Source organism: Gavia stellata, chromosome 7, assembly GCF_030936135.1.
Source record: "Gavia stellata isolate bGavSte3 chromosome 7, bGavSte3.hap2, whole genome shotgun sequence".
Taxonomy (NCBI): Eukaryota; Metazoa; Chordata; class Aves; order Gaviiformes; family Gaviidae; genus Gavia; species Gavia stellata.
In genome coordinates, this window is record NC_082600.1 from 24,605,382 (window position 1) to 24,621,156 (window position 15,775).

General features: G+C 39.1%; 1 protein-coding gene across 7 annotated transcripts in view; it reads right to left on the minus strand.

The window, feature by feature from the left end:
* NRXN3 (neurexin 3) overlaps positions 1-15,775 on the minus strand; it is a 983,888-nt gene that overhangs the window by 249,497 nt on the left and 718,616 nt on the right. For all 7 annotated transcript variants that reach the window (XM_059819968.1, XM_059819967.1, XM_059819969.1 and 4 more), the window contains one exon: positions 5,039-5,220. In XM_059819968.1, the coding sequence (XP_059675951.1) occupies positions 5,039-5,220 (182 nt within the window). The remainder of the gene's footprint in view (positions 1-5,038; positions 5,221-15,775) is intronic.

Here is a 15,775-nt window from a genome sequence, read left to right on the forward strand (position 1 = left end):
TGATGCTCAACCACTTCTGCTATACTCCAAGAACTGTATCAAACTCAAAGACTTACTTTTTACAGATTAAAAGCCTGGAAAGGCAAGAATACTAGCACTATTCTGAATGTACATCGATGCAAACAAGATCAAGATATGGTAGAGTAAAATTATTTGTATTCACAAAAATTAAACTCGAACAAAACAAGAATAAAAAAGAAGGTCTAACATGGTGAAATACACACTCCAAGAGAAAACTGTAACCATAAAGACAGTAAAGGCAGCTAAAAAAAGCAAAACACAACATAGGAGATCGAAGCAGATTGCCCAGGTTTTTTCCATGGTTTATAGCCTCTGTAGAATAAAACAGGCTAGTCTTAAGGAAAACTTCTTATTTCTACTTTCTTGGGCATAAAATGTAACCCTTTAATGCCCACTCCAAATGTGGCCTAAAAAGGCTGAAGTATTTTGCATGAAGGTGATTTTGGTGACAGAAAAGTAAAACACAAACTCCATTTATTATCTCAGTCTAGCTCTTAAGATATTCAGTTCATCATACACCCTCTGTGGTTATCCTTCTCCCCATTCCAATTCTTCTACTTCTCTCTCTGCTCAGATGACATGGCACTACAGTTTTGGAGGAAGTCTCTAGGAGACTTCTTTGTAGAGAGGAGCCAGAATTGTCTCTACAGCCATAAAACCCAAACCACAGACTTTGGCCAATCACAGTATAACTGAACAAATTTGGTAGAACGTACACGTACATTTTCTTCAATTTATAATAATTCTCATTTAGCAATGCCATCTCTAACTCATGAAAGTCTTTCTGATTCTTAAGCAATAAGTTTAAGAATGTTCTACATCAAATCCTGTAGCCTTCAGTTGCAGCCTGGTGCTAAACAATGGATCCCCATTAGCTTTGGGCTACTTAAGCAAAACTCCTCCCAAAATCCCTAGAATTTTTGCCCAAGCCTAGAGTTTACTTTTTACAAGCAATTCAGAAACTGGACCAGTCTCACAACACTACTCTGAAGAGCCAGAGGTGAGATGACAGTTTACAATACACATCAAAATGAAAGACTGTGGAATAAACCAGCAGTGCACATGGAGGGTGATTTCTCTCTCCATAGTCATCACAAGAATGGTATCCATCATCACCTGCAGTTGTCTTCCTCTCCCCATTTGATCTCTGTGAAGATTTTTGCATGTTGTAAATCATAAAATAGGTGTGGTAGCATAAGGTGAATGAACATACAGAAACATTCAACTACAACTCATATGCGTAGTCTTTCAAGCATCCATTGCGGAAGGCAGTTTTCTGGTACAGGTTTGGACTTGGTGCTTTGAATGAATTGTCAGGGGGGAAAAAAAAAACAACAACCAACCAACTCATAAGGAGGGATTTGATGCTATAACACCACTCTGCATGTGCTACAGTCTGTTCACACAAACCCCTCATGCTTCCTATACGACATTGATCTGGATGGTATGCCATCCATTTTGGCAGGGCTGCCAGCTTATACCTCATTGTAAATCAGGAGAGAAAATAGTTTCAGAGGCTGTAATTTTTTCTCATATAAAACAGATGCCTTAGTCAATAAATTTCCACAATGTCTGAAAGACTCATAATTAAAAAATGAATCCAAACAGAACAACCATAAATTAAACAAGCAAATACGAATGTTGTTAATAAGGTATCTTTTTTTGACTTTGAATTTTACAAATAGAAAGACATTATAAAGAATACTCCAGAACATAAAGGATATTCAAAAAGCAGGCAAACTATTAAGAAGTCTCCTTAGCAGAGTACAAGCCACTTTTACAATCTTTAAAATAGCATCAAATCTTGATAAACCATAGCCGATACTATGACTTTTGGATTAAATTTTAGTTTAGTGATGCCATTAGAAAACAATGATCACCAGGTGGCTTTTGTCTCCTGTTATCACCAACAGAACACCCAGAGAAGTGTGAGGAGGTCAGAATCCAGTAAATAGCATCCAAAATAAAGTCTGTGATTGGAATATCCAGAAAGGCCCCAGAAGAAGAGGTTTCCCCAATATTCATCCAGGAAAATCCCTGCCACTTTTATTATTATTAAATATGATTACTCCTGAAAAAGTCAAGTTGCTAAACATACATAAAATAAATTACATTAACATTGGTCTTCCCTGTTCTAATACCTATTTTCTCTTTGTCCTACAATTTGCTTTATGGTTTGAGTATTTGCATTTTTAAAATTTTATTTTATTATCAGTTTAATCTGCTTTCATAGCTCTGATCTGCAAATTTATTTTTCCCATATTTCTATTATAATTTCATTCATGCTGCCCTGTTTCTCTTGACACATGAAAATTGCCTAATGGAAGGACAAATTTTTGAAGAAAGAAAGACGGAGAGATTCTTTGAACATGGCAGCACAAAGCACATGGTAGTTTTCAGTCAGTTACGAAAGATCTTGATCTCATGGAAAGCTTGCATGCATTAGGTAAGTAAGAGGTCCTATATGGTCTCGCATTTTTAAATGTCGTTTCAAGATGCACTTTTCATTTCAAATTTTGACATTTTCCAAAATAATCCTGATGTAAGCTCACTTTCATGACTTTGAACCATAAACCAGAGGTAACAAAGTCTTACAGACATTCAAGAAGCCAGTAACACTTTAAAAAGGTCCTCTTCAACTTTTCTATTGTGTATAACAGCACGAGTGTCAGACTACATTCTTTGTTTGAATGTTTAGATAGATTCGGTGATATATATGATGAACAGCAATACCATACCCAGAAGCAGCATGCCTTTGCTCCTCATGAATGACTCACAAATCCTCCTAATCCATCCTGACCACAAAAGAACAAGAGAAATTAAAGCTGAACAAGTTCTATATTTGCTGCTAGTGAACATCTTCAGGGATAAAATTGGCCAAACTACACAGGAAGCGGTCAACAGAACTTTTAGCATTAACGTCAGCCAAAATTAATAGCTTTGATCTAGATAGCTGAAATAATCTGAAACTAGCATCATGTCACTCAAAGTAGTTTGAACAAAATATATTGGGAGGAAGCAGAAAAACTTTCATTCATTTCCTTTCCAAAACTGACTGGAAAGAGAAAGTAAATTTTTTTTAAATGAACAATTACACCTCAGGTGCAATTTGTTTGATTTGTTTCAATCTATCCAGCAAAATTGGTTATAATGTTAAAAAAAAATAATCACTCATTAAAAGGTTCATTTGGACTCATTTTTAAGGCTAGAGTTGATAATAGTCGAGACCAAGGTATAGAGCAAAACTACATGCCTTCATCATTAATGCTGAAAAGACTCATTTTGCAAATTCTTATCTTAATGCAGGATTAAAATTTCCTTTTTGCTACTTGTGTCCGTTTCCCCACTTCCTGCCACTGAGTACCACAAAGAGCCTGACTTCCATTTTCTCTGTAACATCCCATTAGGCAGCCAAGAGCAACAAGATCCCAGCTTAGACTTCTTTTCCTAGGACTGAAAAAATTCATATCTCCGCATGTCTCCTCACATGCCAGGCATACTGTTCTCCAGTTAACTGACAGCATTTTACACGTGTTGTAATATAACGTCTGAAGAATAGACAGTCTCTTGCTCAATCATATCCAACCACTTTTGCTTAATGTGAGTTACAGAATTCCAACCCACTAGGTTTAGCATCATTCACTTTTACAAAGTCTTCTGGTGCTCTTTTTGTTTTGTTTTTAAGAAAGCAAGAAAAATAGTTTTTCTTTAAAAAAAAAAAAAAAAAGCCAGGATTTGATCTCGCTTTCATTCCAGCACAAAACACAAACTAAATATTTGGATATATCACAAAAAGAGAGAAACCAGAATTGGTGACAGTCTAATGGCTCAAGGCCATATTCTAGTCCATTCAAATGAATCTGAATTTTACAATAAAATTCAAAATAAAACGACTTAAAATGCTGGCAATGAGTACCAGCCCTGACTCTTGTTTCAGAACCACCCTGCAATACACCCAGTGCTTCAACATGATTCTGAACATGGCAAATTCCAGCAGCAGATTAAGACCCTCAGTCATTCATATTAGGTCTGTGTTTTGGCCCCTGGCATTCCTCCTCTTTACTTATATCCTCAAGTTCCAGTGAAATGTCAACAACTCCCCAGCTCATTCAAAACCTACAAATGGCCCATTCCTCTTCCACTGTGAATTAATGCATAAGACATTGGAAATAATCTGAGCATCAAGTAACATGACCAGCTTCTACCTCTAGTAAACTTCTTGGCTACTTTTGCTTACAGGGGAAAACAAAGCAAACAACACACACACACACACACACACACACACCCCGCCCCAAAGCATCACATAAAATAACAAACTCCAGAAGTTTCCAGTGCTAGTGTTCTCATTTTCTCAAACAATTCAGTTCTCCCTAAAGCCGCTTTCATTCAAGTTTCCCTACTTCAATATTTGCTTTCACAAAAAAAGTCTATTTTCTTCTTGCAAAGCCATGTTGTGCTAACAACATTAAATTCTTATTCTTTTGAACTATCTTGCTAAAGCAAGCATCAGTTATATCAGCTTGAGGATCTGTTCAGTTCTCATTTAACTTTATCAGTAAGGAAAAAAAACCCCCGAGGGGAAAAAACCCAACAACTATCACTCCATTTAATTCTTTGCCTTCTGAGAATAGTAATACTCTCCCCACCATAAATTCAGCTGTATTCAGGACTGTGCATATGCCACAGTAGATTAACACTGCTGCAAAATATTTCTATAATTTTTTAATAAACCCTACTGATAATGACTATCACGTGTGGTTTTTTTGTGCTTGCTTTGGTGTCCCGTCCCCCTGCCATCCTTTCTTCTGGCACCAAGACTTGGTTCCCTGTGCATCCCATTCAGTAATTCTACAAAAACCCTCAAGAACTACCTAAGGCATGTTAATTTGATGACAGCTGAAGATATAGAAAGTGCAGAGTAGGACACATACTATTTTATAGTAATAGTTTTCTTCAAATGCATATTCAGTTAACAGAAACCCAGGTCTGGCACAGGCATGGGCCTATCTGTACTCACTATGTGCAGCTGCAGAAAATCACCAAGCCCAGGGGCACTGTCAATCCGAACAAGAATGCCATCCTTCACTGTTGTGCTGAAGCCCACAGCAAGACGGTCTGTCCTTGTGCTGGGTCTGTCATTAGCTGGCCAGGTGTACAGGATGAGACCTCCACTCTTGCCAAATATATACGTAGCACCAGCTATAAAACACAAAACCAAAGAAAGAAGTATTAGTTACCCATTTCATTTATTTATTTGCCACCTCTGGTAATAACGCTATGACTTCTGAGAGAACTATAAGCAAGCATTTGCTTTCATTAGTTAAAGGGGTGAAATTAATGCCTCCTGCTGACCAGGCTACTGATAGCAAAATAAAACTCCAGAAAAATTAATTAATAGAGTAGATGATGGAAATATTTATTTCCAGACTCAACCAGGTAACAGAAGAGGACAACATGTACTAAAATAATTCTATTCTGTGACAAATGGCATTGTGAGCCCTCTTTGATATTGGACACACAGGAAACGGTGCTTTAGATTCCCCTCTCCAACTTCTCACGTGTATTCTTCCTTCTATAAAATTGTAAGTTTTCCTTTGTAGAGCAATGGGTCTGGAATGCTAGATACTTTTTCTGATGGAAGGAGATATGAAGGTGAAATAGCTTTCTATCAGACAAAACATATCTGTTCCTTCAGCATTAGCCTTGCACCATTAGACTCGATAACAAACAACGTAATTCCCTCCTTATGGAAAGTTCATCCTCCAGATGAGCATGGACTCAAGACTCACAAACACTTCCAGAGAGCAATCTAAAACGTGCATGTATGTTATTCAGAACATCCTCATCTTCCTACACACATACAGCGGGGGAACTAGAAACAAACAAGCAAGCTTCCTCTTAAGGTATAAATCACTCAAGAAATTTCTTCTATATACAACCTGATGAAGTACATTTTATGAGTTCCTAAATAAAGACAAGCAGCATTTAAAGTAAAGGTAAGTGAAAAGCTTATCAAGAATGAATGATTTCATGAGTGCTAATATCCCAGACAATGCCAGATAGGACACTGCTGTTGGGGGAAAAAACCCAAGTCACACCTGTTTCAGAAGCATGGGATTCAATCTTATATGGGGATTCATAGGGAATATTTGGCAACTCTCCTTAAGACTGGGTTTGTCTTCAGCTGAAGATTATTCACACACAGTGGAAGACTATTCTTTTCTCAAGACTTCCTAAGAATTTTGGATATTTAGTCCACATTTTTCCAGCATAATTTGTCTTTACAGTGAGCCTGGGAATGTGTTCCTTGACCTTATTTAAGGACAACACTAAACCTCTCCAAAGCTGAACACTGTCGCCCCACATTCATGAGGGCCATCTGAGCTGAGCAAGACAGACATACAAGTGAGGAATTACTGTTGCAGATGAAGCAGCTGAGAAGCAAAAGCATTCAGAGTTCACATTCTCGCTTGTACTCAACACTCTAAGTTAGGAGCACGATTTTATAACTCAGCAGTTACAAAAACAGCCCCTGAGCTTCTTGGAAAATATGGTTAAAATTGCTGTCCTAGACCCAAATCTACAGGCAGGACAGGAAACACACTTCTCAATGCTTCAGCCACTTACTGTACCTCATTTTCTGAGCACTATTACAACGGGTCACAAGCTACAGAATAGTACGCAAAAATAAACAGCTCCTATGACTGCATCAGGGATGAAATATCTGTAGAAAGTACAGGCAATGTACTTGGTACATTATCCAGCCTGAGTGGAACTACTACTAATGACCTTCCCCCCCCCCCCCCCACCATATACCAATCAGCAACATGTATCAAGCAACCCCAAACACAGTAAATGTAATTAGATGCAGAAACAGGTGGGATCATATATGGGTAACTTCTACACTTGTCTACAAAGCTGCAGCTCCACTAAAGGTCTTTACGACCTGAATTCCAAATGAATATTACATATTAGTAGCAAAAATTGATACACCTCACCCTCGCTTAAGAGGCTTCCTCTAGACACATTACTGAAACAGACATCAAAAACTCAGGCGCACAAAAGGGAAATGATTTGTGAACAGCTGACTCAACAACAGAGGGAAAACGAGTCCACGTTTCCTTGCTTCCAGATCTGTGCATACCCATCAGAACACATTCGGTAAATTCAAACAAATGTGCCTGAAATCAGGGTTAGGTAGGAAATTTCACTCACAATTCTGAATTAACAAAAGAGCACATTGGCATACTGTAACTGTGCACATATTTCAGTTCCAGAAAATTAATTGTACAGACTGAACTCTATCTCCTCATTCAGCTTTGAACTCAAGGTGGAGGGTGCATGACTACTGAAAAGATGTAGAAAGGGGTTTTGTCTCTTTGTTTAAACACATCCCCAACTGTATCTGTAATCTCTTGGTTAGAGAGATAGATGGAGAAATAGTTGGAGATGACTGGGTAGTGAATTATCTATGGCTTTCCCCCATACACAGGTGTATCAACAGCCCACTATAAACTACATGACAAATATACGCACCAAGTCTATCAGTTTGTTCTAAAAGTTGTGTGTATTGCATTACACAATAAAACAAGGCATAACAATGTGTTAACTAAAACAAGACGAGTTAATTCATGGTTGATAGCTTCATAGATTAAAACCAACTTTCCAAAACTATTCTCACTTGAATTGCAAGTTGTCCTCCTTTTCTTTGTACTGGTTATCAGTACCTTCAGCAGCAGAGACAAGCTTGGAAGAGAGTTCTTCACTATTTATGAAGACAGATGATTCCTTTGCCTCTCTAAGAACTATTTGGCTGCAGGTAGAACAAACATGTCAGTGCTCCTGTGAGCGCCAATTAGAACCAATTATGTCTTCATAGGCCTGTCATGGGACTTAACTGCTTAACGGAGCTCATTTTCTCCTCACAGAACACAGATTTTTGCTTCTAGGCCTAACTTGAAGATATTCAGTACTTTGGGTTTGTGCATAAAGATCATTCAGACGCAACAACCAGAGCAGCGCTGCCCAAACTCACCTGTTAACTGAAGCCTGGTGGCCAGCAGTTGTTTCCTTATTGTCAGGTCAGAATTATCTGCACAATGATAGATCGGCCACTTGTTTGTTGGATATGTCAATGTCCCTTCCCTTCCCCACCTTTTTGAGGGTATACAGAATACCCATTGCCTTGTTTGGAAAGAGATGGCATATTAACATTGAACCAGTACCACTTTTTTCCCCAAAGTATGAACAAAATAGTCACTCCAGTCTGAAAACACAAGGTGCAGACATCAAGTAAAAGTGAAAGAGGAAGGATAACAAGAGTTACTATCACACTGCAATCCCATTAAAAAAAACCCAACACAAACAAAAACCCCCACAAACCCGAAACACAACACAAACACACTTGATTTAAATGCTTCTATTTGACTGCAGCAACCATAAGTTAATGGAGTTTAAAACTCCAAGAGAATTGAACAAGGCAAACAGTAGAATTACAACCCTGGACCTTAGGAAAGGAGATTTCAGCTTCACCAGAACTTGACAAGGCCTGAACAACTCCATCTGGTTGGCCTTGCTTTAAGCTGGTGAGAGTGAGCTGGCTGGACTAGTCCACCTCCAGAGGTCCCTTCTGATCTTAAATTGGTAACTCTCCTTTCTTTGTGGTCTTGCAGAGAACTGCTAGTTAAGTGAAGAACTCAGTTAAGAAAAATCTGATGAAATGAAAGTCTGTTCAGCTTGAGATCTTCTCATTGCACCTAAGCTTTGTTACAGATCTCTTTATTACACAAAAGCACACATTTTTTTCCAAGACACTTTCTATTCAAGTCAGACAATGGATAATTCACTGTTAATGAGCAGCCACTTGATATTTAGTTTTTCCTCATAGTTCAAGGTTTAGCTATATACATCATTTAATACATAAAACACCGACTGTGCCCTGAAAATAGAAAAGTCTGAGGGACTGATTCATTCTATAGTATTTACTGTTACAGTGCGCTTCACCATTTCAACTATATAACACTAACTTCAACCTATACTGTGCAAAAAAAAAAAAAAAGAAAAAAAATGAAATCATAAGATATGAGCGCATAAAATGATTTCCCCAGTCAGCTATGAGAAATCCCCCTTCTCAAAGTGTCCTGGGCCAGATTTACTATACCAACATGTGAGAACAAATGGGAAGAGAACATGTTCAGCTACTCTACTGGGGTGCTGCATGTGGAATTTGGTCAGCATTGGGAGCTCAGAGAAGCACAGAAATATATGGTGAGGGAACACTCCCTACAGATTTAAGCTACTAGGATGCCACCACATGTTTAGCATACACAAAGCTTATAAACTCATAAACTTACAGTTTGGCAGATGGCAAACAGAGTGGCAGATGACTTTTCCCAGAAATGACATAACTTGTAACTATAACTTACAACTTGGGTATTTAGAGATTTTAAAAAATCAGAGAGAAGAGTATGTTGCAACACACATGACAATGCTGTTACTTAAAGTTTGCATATCTAGCTTAGGCAAATTATGTATTTGCTAGCTATATTCATGGACAGAGCTGTTTGATTATTCAGTATCAGTCAAAACAAAATAGTTTGAGGCAAACACTCCTCATGGAAAATTCCTAACACAAAAGTTATAAGCAATAAGCCACAGCAAATAAAGCCTCCTAGTGAGTTGTGCTAAGAAACATTGAGTTGAATTTGGCACCACCATGTATAATTTTAAATCAGTTATCACTTTTTCCTCATCATCGCCCAAAGACTTCAAAAACCTATCTTCAGAAAGAGCATCCTTCAATCAACATCGTACAACTGCAGCAGCTATAGCCTGCCTAAAACTAACCCTGTAAAGCAGTAGAAAACAAGTCTGCCACATCTGCACAAGACATAACTTCTTTTGTGCCTCAGGGATCCTGTGAATCTCTCAATATTAAATATTCTATTGCAAATTCTCTATTTGCATCTACTAAGCCATCAACAGTCCATTTTGCCTCAGCTGCAACATAACACATACACTCATTTCACTGTGGCCAGGAAAACACAGCATTTAACAGGTATTATAGCAGTGTTTATGCATTGAAGGGTCAACTGCAGCAATTGTGCACTGGGATGTAAGTATGAGTTTAACATACTACAAATGCCACAGTTCAGATTTTACAACTAAAAAGTACTTTTAAGATTAAAATTATGCGGAACCCAGGCCAATTTAAAAGCTACAATAATTACCTGAGTTAAAACAGCAAAATTTATGACCAGGTTCTGCATCCCCTTGTGACAACGTTGTCAAGGGCAAAGCTATCTCAACTAGTAATCTCTTTATTGACAATTAACATAAACTTTTAATTACTGATTCAGGCATTGGGAAACAAAGACAACAAACAGTTAAAGAAACACTTAGGGAAAATACCTTTCCTCCCCCAGGCTGAACTGCAGTCCCCCAGCTCTCCTCCCCCTTCCTAGTCTCCCCTCCTTCTGGGCTGTAGTGACACAACAGGCAGTGCAGGAGGTCAGGGTCAGTGCACGGAGGTTTCTTTCTGCCATGCCTCACTTCTTTCTTACTTTCTGTGCTCCAGCATGGGTTATTGATGAGCTGCAGCCCCTCAGGGGTGTCCCTGCTCCTGCGTGGGTCCCTCCCTCCACAGGCCCCAGTGCCTCAAGGGTGTCCCTGCCCTGGGCTGCAGGCAGTCCCCTCAGAGGCATGCCTCATGCAACACAGAGTGCCTTCTTCCAAGAGTGTGTCTCCAGCATGTCCCCACCAATGTCCCCTTCCACGTACTGCTCCCTGAACCTTCTGTGCATCCCTTCATGCATCCTCCCACACCATCTCCTGCCCCCAGGGGCTATCGCCCTTTCTTAAATGTGTCCGAGCAGCACCATGTGTTCCTCTGACAGGTTGACGTTTTGGCACATGGTGGGTTGTTTTCATCCACATCAGAGCCACTTGTGACCACACACAGGGCAGTTCATGTCCTCCTCCCACAATGAGTGCTCTGCAGCCCCCTGTCACTCATGACCCAATACAAACATAAATATCCTGATTGTGATGGTAATTCATCAAAAAACATGAGGTCTGTAAACCTAATAACATTCCTCAATACAGGGGCAAATGGAAGATACACAATTTTTAAAGTCAAAGTTTTGTAAGTATACAAACAAAAGAACCCTATTGCATTTTTCTTGCCCATTGCTGGTTTTTTTTGGACTTTCCCCCCCTCTATTTTATGCCTTCTTTATGGTCCTACTGTATTTTCTGCTTAGTCCAGTAGTGCTTATGAGTCCTTGGGGTACTTCATATGCTGGTGTGAAGGTCCTACCATGTTTATTAGTAATCCTAACCTTATGCTTTCTAACAAGAAGCTATCAGTTTACCTACAGGAAAATTTGTGATTATGGCATTTTGCTCTTCTTTCTTGGCAGAAAACTGAAATTTAGCTTATTTTCAAGAAGTAATATTGTCAAAGAATGGAATCAGTAACACATTGTATGTGACCACATGAGCAAAGCAAGACCCAATTCACATCAGGAAGGAAACCTTGGTAGCACCTGTAATTAGCAGCCCTTTAATCAGCAGCCCTTTAAAAGAGCAATTAAATAATGAAGAACTGATAGTTTATGCAGATACGCAAAAACTCCCACAAAGTCTCAGTAAGTAAAGGCAGAAATCTTGGCAAACTCACAGAAATAAGAAAAAGTAAGTAATGGTGACCCTTATCTCACTGTACTTAGACTAGGTGTTTAATTTATTATTTCCATCACTAGAAAAGGCACTACTAAAGAAATGCAAGTTAGATAGAATACTGGCATGAAAGCAAGTGAGAAAAGATGAGGAATACATCTGCACAAACTCAGTAAGGAGATGAAATTTGCTGCAGCAGAAGCATCATTATTTGGTCACATAATGAAAATGCAGTTCCCAAAAACATGGTATATAGAGAGCTCTTCTGCCCCAGCAAGTGGATATGAACAAAGTAACAAGGAAGAGCTGCTAAGACCAATTTCTGTTCTAATAGAAAACCCTGATAAAATAGATTGGGGTTTTTGCCTGAAATCTGATCAGATTAATCTGATTGCTGCCCCAAAGATTAAGGTCTCTGCCATATGTTCACAACTTCAGGTAAACTGCATATTTGGCCACTCAGTTTCCAGTCAGGGAAACAACAGTGGCATAGTTCTTCAGGCCTTAACTCAGTCAGACAGTTCAACATCTTATTTATTTATGCTTGCTAGACTCTTGAGGAAAAATAAGCCATGCTTTGAACACCAGCTCTAAGGGGGAGTTAAAGCAAACAATACAGATGGCACAAACCAGAAAAGAGCACCAGGACATTCAAATGGCTTCTGTTTATTGCTCCCCAAAAGTTTATCACATGGCAACACAAACAATAAAGTATCAGTTGATACCTGTACACTGTCCAAAGGACGTGCATTAGCTGAGCGAAAATGAAGCTTCTGACAGTTGTTTTTCCAACTTAACTCCTTCTGGACACATCAAATAGACCACACATGCTGTGCAACTCCAAATTTCCTCTAAGTGAATTTCTTAGGAGTAAAAAAACTGAGAGCGTGACAAAAGAATATTTTGAGGACAAAGAAATGCAACAGTGTCCATATGCATTAACAACAATAGTGGTGAAAAAGGTGAAGTTTTTACCTAGTTTGGCAACATACTGCCAAATAGCATGGATGATTTGTGTGACTATTCATTACTTGAAATCACTTGAAGTGGTCAACCCTAGATGTGCTGGAATATCTACATTGTCTAGAGGTGACATAACAGGGGTTTCCAGTTCCCAGCTTCTGTAATTTTTTCTTTTTTTTTTTTATAGTTATTCTTATGGGTGTTGTCCACTAAATGCACTGCATACAGCTTCTTTGCCTTGCTATTACACTAGATGTATAACATTTCTAGCTACCATTATCAAACAAATTAAGAATGGAGAAGAAAAAAAAAAAAAAAAATCAAGCCAGAAGTGATCTGACTGAATTTAGATTAGTAAATGTTTTTTGGATTAAAAGACAGACATTAACAGCACTAGTACCAAGTAGTGTGCCAGCCCCATTCCTTCTGCCCTTCCATATTTACCAAGGCATCAGTCTTGACAGCAGCTATTCTTCCTTCTCCAGTTATAAACTGTCATCCAGTTACCCTTAAACTTCAACTACATTGTTATTCTAATCTTTATTTTACTCCTCCTCTTCCTATCTCACTTCATGTCACACTAAGTAAAAGAAGTTCTTAGACAAAACAATTAATCCAGGCTCAGGAGACAAAAAAACAAGCTAGACCATTGACACACCTCCTGCCTTCAAGCATATACACCAATGTTCTTACAGCATATGGAATGATCTGCAATATCAGAATATCCCAGGGACGCCTTTGAGTTACTGTAACTTGATCACACACATCAAGAAATAGAAGTCTAGTCAAAACTGAGTATCATCAATCAGAACCAGTCTTGTCCCTCATTCTCCTAAAGACCCACTATCTGGCACTTGCACATCTCTGTGCCCCTCTGTGCTGCGTTTTCCACACCCCGAATTTAAAAGGTCTATGTCTATTAATACAAACACTTGCTTGATTAAAAAAAAAGGATGGGGTGTTTGAAAAAGATTACAGAGGATCTAATCATCATAATGTGGCTCACCTGACCATTCCATCACAGGATCCTTCCTAGAAGAAAACAAGAAAGACCTGATACTTTTTATGACATGACTGCTGAAATATCCTTTTATTTATCAAGAGTTTCAAATTGCCTAAGAATGAAGAAAACATAAAACATTGAAAAATGCAAAGCTTCCAGTCTAATCCTCAAAAAACCAGCAAGCTTCAATGCTTAAAAGGAGTTTTCATGAACTAGGTCTTTTTCCTTTCAGGATGCTCTTCTCTTGACAAACTCTCTGAGACCCAGACTGAACACCATACTCAGCTCACATCTCAAAAAGCAGACATTGTTTGACATGAAACTGAAATTCCTTTCCCACTTTAAAATATGAAGGAGCTGCTTCTATACAAAAAGGAGGAGGAGGAGTTACGAAATCTGCAAGACTAACACAAAACGGAAGCAGCAATTCAGATCACGCCTGCTTTCTGTGTTTGTCTTTTTTCATGACAGCAAATTAATACGAGTCACTTTCCTCCCAGTATGTGTGCATCAGCCAACAATCGGATCAGACAGTATGCTACTTCTTATTAGTTACACTGCATTAAAAAGATTGGAAGAGGAAAAGGGGGAGAGCAAGGGAGTGTTCCTAGAACTACTAGAAGATCCAAGATAACTTACGCTTGAGCTACAAATTTCCCTAGATCCGGGTTACTGGGAAGATTGAGTATTTTCCCAAATCTGAATTTGCCATGGGGCATGTTAGGGATGTTTATCATCTCGGAAGGGATTTAGAGATTAGCTGCTGACTAAAACGGACCCAAGATGACCACAGACATACCAACGTAAACATAACATTGCAACTAGGAAAATATTTCAATATCATCTTCATTTACATTATAACAACATAACTGGTCAGACAACGAGCTGGCTAGTTCACTGTCACATCTTCAGCACCGATCCTAAGTGGACACCCAGGGAAAACTAAGAGTAGAGCAGGCATATTTAATTAAAGTACGCATCTAGACTACAAGCCTTTTCAACAGTTAACTCAGCCTCATGTGGTTTGTAATCCCAAAGAGATCTCATTTCCAAGTACTTATCCAGTCTCTCCTTGAATGCATTTAGAAGTTTTGCATTCACAATAATGACTTACAAACCTTTAGCAATGACTCACACAAATCTACCACTGAGGTAGGAAGCTGAACATCAGCCAGCCAGCTGTGGGGCCCATCGGCAAAGGCAGCCTACAGCATCCTGTACTCTATTAACAGGACCATAGCCTGTTAATAGATGAAGTGATTATTCCCCTTTACTCAGTGCTTGTTAGATTGCATCTAGAATAATGAATCCAGTTTTGGAGACCCCAGTATAAGATAGATACTGACAAACTGGAGCAAGTTCAGTGAAGGGCCATGAAGATGGGTGACTGAAGTGCCTGCCTTGTAAGGAGAGGCCAAAAGATTTGGGCTTGTTCAGCTTGAAGACAACACAACTTCAAGGGCACCTAAGGGCAGTCTCACAGCACCTACAAGGATGTTATTGAGAAGGCAAAGGCAGGCTTTTCACAGTGGTACACAGCTGGCAAACAGGATGCAACAGGCATAGTTTGAAGCGAGAGAATCTGACTTGATAAGAGGAAAAAACTTTCTCTTCACAAGAACAGGCAGGCAGTCAAACAGGTTGCCCAAGGACACTTCAGAGTCTCAGTGCGTGGAGGTTTTCAAGATTTGACTATATAGAACTCCAAGCAACCTGATCTGACCTCACAGCTGACCCTGCTCTGAGCAGGGGTTTGAACTAGAGACGTCCCAAGGTCTCCTCCAGCCTAAGTGATTCTATTGCGTGAACAATCATCTTTTTCATACTTGCTCTTGCTAAACAGATTACATGTTCCCTAGTTCTTGTGCTGGAAGACACAGTAATCTGTCCCTGTATCTATCCTCTCAGTGTCAACCTTGCCTTGCAGACTTTTATCATACCACCACCCTCAGCCTTTAAGTCACCTCTCTCAGTAAAGAGACCAGTTGTGTTATCAAATTTAGCCCCCACAGCTATAGGCAGCCAGATGTGGCAGATGTCAATCTAGAAAAGGTCCACAAGGACAATTCCTCCAGGTCTTTTTTTTTTTTTTAAAAAACACATCACAGG